Source organism: Grampus griseus (genome assembly GCF_964374135.1).
Source record: "Grampus griseus genome assembly, chromosome: 15".
NCBI classification, from domain to species: Eukaryota; Metazoa; Chordata; class Mammalia; order Artiodactyla; family Delphinidae; genus Grampus; species Grampus griseus.
The window spans coordinates 51,696,933-51,705,599 of NC_139009.1; the positions used below are offsets into that span (position 1 = coordinate 51,696,933).

The 8,667-nt window shown below is 41.1% G+C and overlaps 1 protein-coding gene across 1 annotated transcript in view; it reads left to right on the top strand.

Annotated features, from left to right (window-relative positions):
* The window catches only part of B3GNT2 (UDP-GlcNAc:betaGal beta-1,3-N-acetylglucosaminyltransferase 2), a 30,701-nt gene extending 25,605 nt beyond the window's left edge, over positions 1–5,096 (top strand). Inside the window, exon 2 of the mRNA XM_082672167.1 lies at positions 2,590–5,096. Coding sequence (XP_082528293.1) covers positions 2,599–3,792 — 1,194 coding nt within the window. The 5' untranslated portion in view covers positions 2,590–2,598 and the 3' untranslated portion in view covers positions 3,793–5,096. The remainder of the gene's footprint in view (positions 1–2,589) is intronic.
* The last annotated feature ends 3,571 nt before the right edge of the window (positions 5,097–8,667 follow it).

An 8,667-nucleotide genomic window follows, 5' to 3' on the forward strand; every position in this document is an offset into this window, starting at 1 on the left:
TCAATATTTTATCATAACTTTGTATGGAGTATAATCTATATAAGTAGCAAATCACAATATTGTATACCTGAAACTAATATAATGTTATAAGTCAACTATGCTTCAATTTTAAAAAAACAAACAGGGCTTCCCTGGTGGCGCAGTGGTTGGGAGTCCGCCTGCCAATGCGGGGGACGCGGGTTCAAGCCCTGATCTGGGAGGATCCCACATGCTGCAGAGCAGCTAAGCCCGTGTGCCACAACTACTGAGCCTGCGCTCTAGAGCCTGCGAGCCACAACTGCTGAGCCCATGTGCCGCAACTACTGAGGCCCATGTGCCTAGAGCCCGTGCTGCGCGGCAGGAGAAGCCACTGCAATGAGAAGCCTGTGCACCACAACAAAGAGTGGCCCCTGCTCACTGCAACTAGAGAAAGCCCACGCGCAGCAACACAACGAAGACCCAACGCAGCCAAAAATAAATAAATTAAAAAAAAAAATCCTATGCTTCTCCAGTGATACCAAACTGTTTCCTTCACATCATCCTTTTTGAACTTTCACATTTTGTATTGAAATTTTAGAAGAATCAATGTTTATTAACTGCAGCCCTCCCCCCCAATAAAGAAACCCATTTTGTTCTAGAGGTCAGAGAAGAGTGGCTACCATTTGACATGGTGGTCTTAGAACCCCCATCACCTTGGCTAGGATTCCAGCTCTGCCCTTATCACAGTTACTTCTTTAAATCTGTTTCCTCAGGTATAAAATGGGAATAAAAGTAACAATACCTTCTTCAGAGGCTCCCTGTATCAAGATAATGCACCCTGCCTGAGAAGCAATACTTCTTTGGGATTCTTTTCTGAGGATGAATTCTCAGCTGTAGAATTAACCTGATAAGAAAATTCTTTTTTTTTTTTTTAATTTGTTTTTGGCTGCATTGGGTCTTCGTTGCTGTGCACGGGTTTTTCTCTAGTTGTGGCGAGCGGGGGCTATTCTTCATTGCAGTGCGGTGGCTTCTCTTGCTGTGGAGCACGGGCTCTAGGCGCCTGGGCTTCAGTAGTTGCAGCACGTGGGCTCAGTAGTCGCGGCATGTGGGCCCTAGAGCTCGCGGGCTTCAGTAGTTGTGGTGCCCAGGCATAGTTGCTCTGTGGCATGTGGGATCTTCCCGGACCAGGGCTCAAACCCGTGTCCCCTGCATTGGCAGGCGGATTCTTAACAACTGTGCCACCAGGGAGGTCCCAGCCTGATAAGAAAATTCTTTACCGAGTATTGCCATTCCACTTTTTGGGGTTGTCTTTTAATGTCAAGCTTATCTAACTGGTTGTTCTTGGGCCATCTGTCTCACTAGTGTTAGAACTCTGCAGTTACAACCCCAGCAGACCATCTCATTACTCTTTCTTTGTTCTGTTGCCTACAGCCTGAAATCTATTCTTGGCCTTTGATATTTCACTAAAATGTCATTTTCATTTCTCTTTTCCTTCTTTGCTATAAACAGCAGGGATCTTAAGAATACAGTTTGACTTTTGACAAATGTATACACCCATGAAACCTCATCCAGATCAAGACATACACAGTATATTTCTATACCCAAGAAGGCCCCTCCTGACTCTCTCCATTCAAAACCCCTACCCCTATCACTTTCAGATTTCTAGGGCCTAGATTAATTTTGCCTTCTTGAACCTAACATAAATGGAGTTTGAGGTCTCTCTCTCCCTCACTACACTGTTGTTGCTTGTAGCAGTAGTTTTCCTCTTTATTGTTAGGGGTTGTTCCAGTGTATGAATATAGCACAGTTTCATAATCCAAACTTCTGTTGATGACATTTTGGTTGGTCTCAGTTGTGGGCGATTTGGATGAAGCTGGTATGAAGCTGGTTTCATCTCTCTGAACATTCAGTGTGGTTAGTGTCTCCTCCACCTCCTAACCCTGCAGCCCTGGGCAAGTGTCTTAATCTTTCTGCCTTGGTTTCCCCATCTGTAAAATGGAAGGTCAGGAAACAATTCAAGGTTGTGGCCACCATTTAAAAAAAAATAGAGTAAAATAGGGGATCAAAGTAAATGACATGGAACTGCACATGTTGCAGCTCACATAAATACAGTTATGTGTGTGTGCAGGTATGTCCATAATAACAAATATAAACTGTATTTGTTATTATGAATTGTGAGCACATCCGTTTGCAGCACACTGATTTGTATATGTCCTTGTGTAAGCAAGGAAGTTGAAGCACCTGTGAATTATCTAGTTAATGCATATCTTTGCCCTCCAGTGTCCAAAACAGCCACAGCGTTAAGGGTCATTTATACACAGCTAGCTATAGGCCAGCCACTGTTTTAAAAGCTTACATATAAAGGCATATAGCTCTCAAAACCGTCCTATGAAATGGGTTATGTATCCCCATTTTACAGATGGAGAAGCTGAGACATTGGTTATACAACTTGCCCAAGGTCACAGAGCTTGAGTCTAGGATGATAGGGCCATGATTTGAACCCAGGCAGTGCAAGTCTAGAATCTGTGCTCTAAACCGCTATTCCGGGGGACATAAAAGAGGCAAGTGGCATGTGAGCAAATGCAATTAATAATAATCTAATCAATACAATGCTCCTCTCTTTTATTTCAGATATGAGAAATGAGTGTTGGACGTCGAAGAATAAAGTTGTTGGGAATCCTGATGATGGTAAATGTCTTCATTTATTTGATTGTGGAAGTCTCCAAAAGCAGTAGCCAAGAAAAAAATGGAAAAGGGGAAGTAATAATACCCAAAGACAAGTTCTGGAAGATATCTGACCCTCCCAAGGCATATTGGAACAGGGAACAAGAAAAGCTGAACAGGAAGTACAATCCCATTTTGAACATGTTAGCCAACCAGACAGGGGAAGCATACGGATTTTCCAACATAAGCCATCTGAATTATTGTGAACCTGACCTGAGGGTCACATCAGTAGTTTCAGGTTTCGACAGTTTGCCAGACAGATTTAAAGACTTTCTGTTGTATTTGAGATGTCGAAATTATTCACTGCTTATAGATCAACCTGGTAAGTGTGCAAAGAAGCCCTTCTTATTGCTGGCGATTAAGTCCCTTACTTCACATTTCGACAGAAGGCAAGCAATTCGGGAATCTTGGGGCAAAGAAACCAATATGGGGAACCAAACAGTGGTGCGAGTCTTCTTACTGGGCCAGACCTCCCCAGAGGACAACCATCCTGACCTTTCAGATATGCTGAAATTTGAGAGTGAGAAACACCAAGACATTCTTATGTGGAACTACAGAGACACCTTCTTCAACTTATCTCTGAAAGAAGTACTCTTTCTCAGGTGGGTGAGCACTTCCTGCCCAAATGCTGAGTTCGTGTTCAAGGGTGATGATGATGTTTTTGTGAACACCCATCACATCCTGAATTACTTGAATAGCTTATCCAAGAACAAAGCCAAAGATTTGTTTATAGGTGATGTGATTCACAATGCTGGACCTCATCGGGATAAGAAACTCAAGTACTACATCCCGGAAGTTGTTTACACCGGCGTCTACCCACCTTATGCAGGGGGAGGTGGATTCCTGTACTCCGGCCACCTGGCCCTGAGGCTATACAATGTAACTGACCAGGTCCTTCTCTACCCCATCGATGACGTTTATACTGGAATGTGCCTTCAGAAACTTGGCCTCGTTCCAGAGAAACACAAAGGCTTCAGGACATTTGATATAGAAGAGAAAAACAGGAATAACATTTGTTCCTATGTAGATTTGATGTTGGTACATAGTAGAAAACCTCAAGAGATGATTGATATTTGGTCTCGGTTGCAAAATGCTCATTTAAGTTGCTAAATTATGTACAAAACTAAATTTTGCATAGAAAGATGTATCTCGAATAGTTCCCATGTTGTGTTCTCTCACATTAGAGGTAATTTCTATGTAAAACCATCAAAACTGCCTTTATGAGTAGTATCCATATGAGGGCCTCTAAACCTTTCAGTGTAGTACTTTCTGAAGAGGGAAAGCAGAAGATCCTAATTTTTATGTAGGATATGACAGGACGAATGGTTCTGACCCTTCCTGCTGGCTAGTGGTCATTATTTTCTAACTTGTCCCCCTTGTCATCTGAAATCATGTTTCTGGAATCTGATCGTGTTAAGTTATTTTTGTTTTGCCCTCATATGATGGTAATCCTATTTCCTATTATAATGAGTGAATTATCTGCAATTTAGGTATTCATAAACCTACTGGCTACAAAGACACTGTTATATATGACTCAATGCTTTTTGTGAAATGGAATTACATTTAATTTCATGAAATTTGGATGAATTTTTTAAATAGTCTGGAAAAGTTAACTTCTGTTGAAATTTCCTGCTGCCCCAACATTTCCTTGGGTTAATCTAATCAGTTTTGCAAAATGGGAATCACCGTGTGACATTCATCCAGTTTATCTTGTTATGGTCTTTTGGTCATAATAAGGAGGAAGCTTAACTATCTTGTATTTCATTTGCTGGGTGGTATCGTGATAGTTCTCTCTTTTTTAGTATTTGAAAATAATGAGTATGATTCCATAATCTTCAAACTGAAGATTGAATTGACCCTGGTAACCATATTGTGTTTATGATTTTTCATTGTGGACCAGGAAAGCGTATGTAACTTTTGAACTTTAAGTGAAAAGATTGAAGTTGCAGACCTTTTTATCAGTGGTTTGTCAGTTTAAAACTGCAGAATTCTGTTCTTGCCACATGATTACGTGTTGCTTACACAAAATTATTATCCTGAGTAGTGACTGCTTTCCTGTTTCAGTGTAGAAGTGCCTGTGTTTTTATTTATTGTTCAGATCAAATACCAAAACATTTTCTTAAATATATTTTGTGTAATATTTTATTTGTATACAGTGTTGTTGATTAATTATTTAACTAGAGCATGGTATTTTAAGTAGTAAGTATAACATATGTTAAATAAAGTTAATTGTTATTTTTGAATTAAAAAATTTTGGGGGGGATATGAACTAGAATTCTGCCAAACTGTTGCTTATATATACTGTCCTGTAACATGCTTTCTTGAGACATTTTTGTGTTATAGATATGAAGATTCTTACCAGATGTGATACTGGGGACTGTAAGAAGATGGAAATAAAGTCACCATATTTTTAATTGTCACGTGTAATGTGTAACCTATAATCTCTGTTTCCAGCATTTAATTACATTTTCCCCAAATAGGCCATTTTTTTCCCCCAGAAACTATTACAGTAATATTGAACTATACCTTTTCATCTGTCTTTGTATTTAAAATTCTTAAAAGTGCTTTCCCATGTAGAGTCTTTAGGGAGGAGTATGAATACTTATTTACGCTTCCACTTGCAGTGAGTATAAAGGATTTAACTCTTTATACTCACTGAAAATGGAGTGAGTGGAATGGAGCAGCGTCTTAAAGATTCTATCATCCTAAGCCATGTCCATTTTGGGGTTTGTATCCACGGTGATGAAACATGGAGCAGCTTTGACCACTCAAGTTTCTTTCCTAGACTTTTGTTGAGAAGAAACTGCTAAAGCTCAATTAAAAACAAGTAGGCATTGGATGAAACTCCAAAAACAGAAGGATTAGTGTTGTGAGAACATGTAGCACACTGTCCTCTCCTAGTGGGAATGTTGAGGCCATACATGTGAGCGAGTATGAGGGCACAGATACGTGATATGGGTTTGAAGATTTGTAAGCTTGGTCCTTCTAAAGGGTTTATGTGCCTGCATCTGATCTCTCTGCTCCAGTGGTTGTGCGTAGAGGGTGGTGGCCACATCACCACCTCAGGTTTAGAGACGAGTAATGAAGCTCTCAGAGCATTCATAGGCATTTGGTTCACAAATTGCTTGTGTCCATGTAACTTGACCATGTGTTCTTAAGTAATAGATTTCTCCTCTGAGGAAGATTTAATTTTTTTCTTTTAGGGAGTCTCCTTCACTGAGATTTCAAGTCTACAGAGAAAGAAGAGATGTAGCAGGTTTTGAAACATGTTTGGAGGACCACTGAGGGCCTTTGGTGAGCCTCTTCTTGACATGTGCCATTATTCGAACATCAGTCCTTGGTGCTGACAATGTCTGGTGGGTGAGATGCTCTCTGGCTCTTCTTTATTTGACAGAAGCTCTCATGCAGTTGTCACCTGAGCCCACAACACTGGTCATCGACCTCATGGGATGACCCTTTTCAGCAAAGGGATACTAGATGTTACAGCTTTCCACATGCTTGGGCTCAGTGTTGGTACTGACTGATCCCGTGCAAGGGCTTTTGGTGCCCATGAGCTGGATTCTCACCTGAGCTTCCATCTCTTGGATGTAAGCATCACAGCCTAATTCATTCTTGGAGAACTGTTCAATAACTGAGGCCTCAGTGGAAACTGCTTTTTGGACCTTTTTTCATGGTTACTGCCAAGTCATGTTGTTTTTGAGTTTGAGGGTTTTTGAGTTTGAGGGTCAAAAAGGCTAAATGAGCATTGCCAGAGTTTGGACTTTTCATAAACCCAACCACACCTTAAGAGGAAAAGGATGAAAGAGACCAGAATGGCTCATTTCCATCCCTGACCCTGCTTTCCTTTCTTGAGTTGGTTGAGAGAGAATGGAAAAGAAGGGCAGGAAGTTTGAGTCTCACTTGAAGTTGAATCCAGAATTAAAGGCACCCAAAGGGTGACCACCTACTACTTTTCTACTCCTGATTGGTATGGTCTGGAAGTCTGATGTTTTGGGTTATCTTGTTTCCCTTAGATGCAGGAAGGAAGAAAGCATTTATGAAGGTAAAGGATGGCTTATTTTCACTTCCAGGAAAGCTTAAATGAAAGAAGCCTTTACTTGGGCCAAAAGTTAACTTTTCTGTGATTTGCCTTAAGAAAAATGTCAGATGAAGTAAAAATTCTTGTTTAGAACAGGAAAGTAAATACTTCATGTGCTGGGCTGTCTAGATTATAGGATAAATTCATTTTTCCTTTATGTTAATTCTATATTAGTTTTATTTTTTAAATGCTAGGGTCATCTGCCAAGTAATTTTGAAACTGAGCTTTACCTAATTAGGGTTAACAATCTGAAAAATTAAAATATTTATCATGATTTATTTAGGTCTCAATACACTTGAAAGTTTTTTTGCCCTTAGTATCTTTTTTTTTTATAAATGTATTTATTTATTTATTTTTGGCTGCGTTGGGTCTTCATTGCTGTGCGTGGGCTTTCTCTGGTTGCGGCGAGTGGGGGCTACTCTTCACTGCGCTGCACGGGCTTCTCATTGTGGTGGCTTCTCTTGTTGTGGAGCACAAGCTCTAGGCGCGCGGGCTTCAGTAGTTGTAGCTCGCAGGCTCCGTAGTTGTGGCTCGCAGGATCTAGAGCGCAGGCTCAGTAGTTGTGGTGCACGAGCTTAGTTGCTCCATGGCATGTGGGATCTTCCCAGACCAGGGCTCGAACCCGTGTCCACTGCATTGGCAGGTGGATTCTTAACCACTGCGCCACCAGGGAAGCCCGCCCTTAATATCTTGAAAGGTAGAGGCCAAGAATGAGGCACTTTTGTCTTTAAGGAGGCCCTGAAATCTTGTTTGTTCACATCACATATGAAATTCCATATTTATTAATTGTAAGATTCAGTACTTTTTATATACCACTAAAAAGCCCAATATGATTTGTATCAATTGTACAATATGCCTCAATTGTGGGGGTGTTAAAAAATGAAATATTACATCTTAGAATAATTGAAGTACTGCATTAGTGTGTGTATATGTGTGTGTGTGTGTGTGTATGCCCTTAAATTGAAAGATGAAGCCTCATTTAGGTTTATTTGAAAGATGGAGCCCTGTTTGGGTTTATTTCCTGCTTCTCCACTTTAATCTGTGTTTAGGAATTTTCACCCAAGCAACCATAGTAGTGGCTTCTGAGCTTTGGCAGTTGTTTTCTTCCTGTCTGTTGTGCATTGTGAAAGGGGATGTATTGATTGTGCTGAAGCAGCAGAAGTAGAGTTTTTAATTTGATTGTAATCCAAGGGCTTATTTCGAAGTCAGGGGCCAGGCGGTTGAACAATGGTGCTTGCAGCTTCCCGACAGCTGCCCTGTATCAGGGAAATGCTCTTTCATCCTACGCAAGCAGTAAGCCGGCCACATGAAGAACTTGCATCCTCAGTGTCAGCATGGGCTCACTCATTGCTCTGGAATCCTACCATCCTGTATACAGCCCATCGCTAGCCTGTCTTCAACTAACACTCTCTTCTAGCTCATCATCCAAGCCCTTCCCCAAATTGGCTTTCCTAACCATTCTATTGAAAGGCCATCAGTAACTCTGATCTTGGTACCAACTTCAACCACCTCTTCTTTTAAAATAATTATATCAAAATAAAAAGATATTATCCTACCCTTGGTTGGGGTTCTTCCAGAAACAGATCGTAAAGAGGAGGATTCTAGGTCAAGTTAGTGTTTTGGGAAATGCAGGTGCATGGTCCATGGTGAAGTGGTGTTGGGAAGGCAGACAGCCAATAGGAGTGTGTGTTAAGCCAATGGGCACCATGGAACTGGAGCTCAGCCCCTGGGGCATCTCTGAAGAACAGTCCAGAAAACTTGCGTCAGAAGGACCCCTCCTCCATCCCTGGCGGGGGGTAGAGGGGCTGGGCTATTTTTTGTAACAGTTCTATTGAGACATTCAAGTGTGCTACGATTTTGAGTAGATTAGGGTTGTGCTGTAACTATCATTACAGTCCATGACAGAA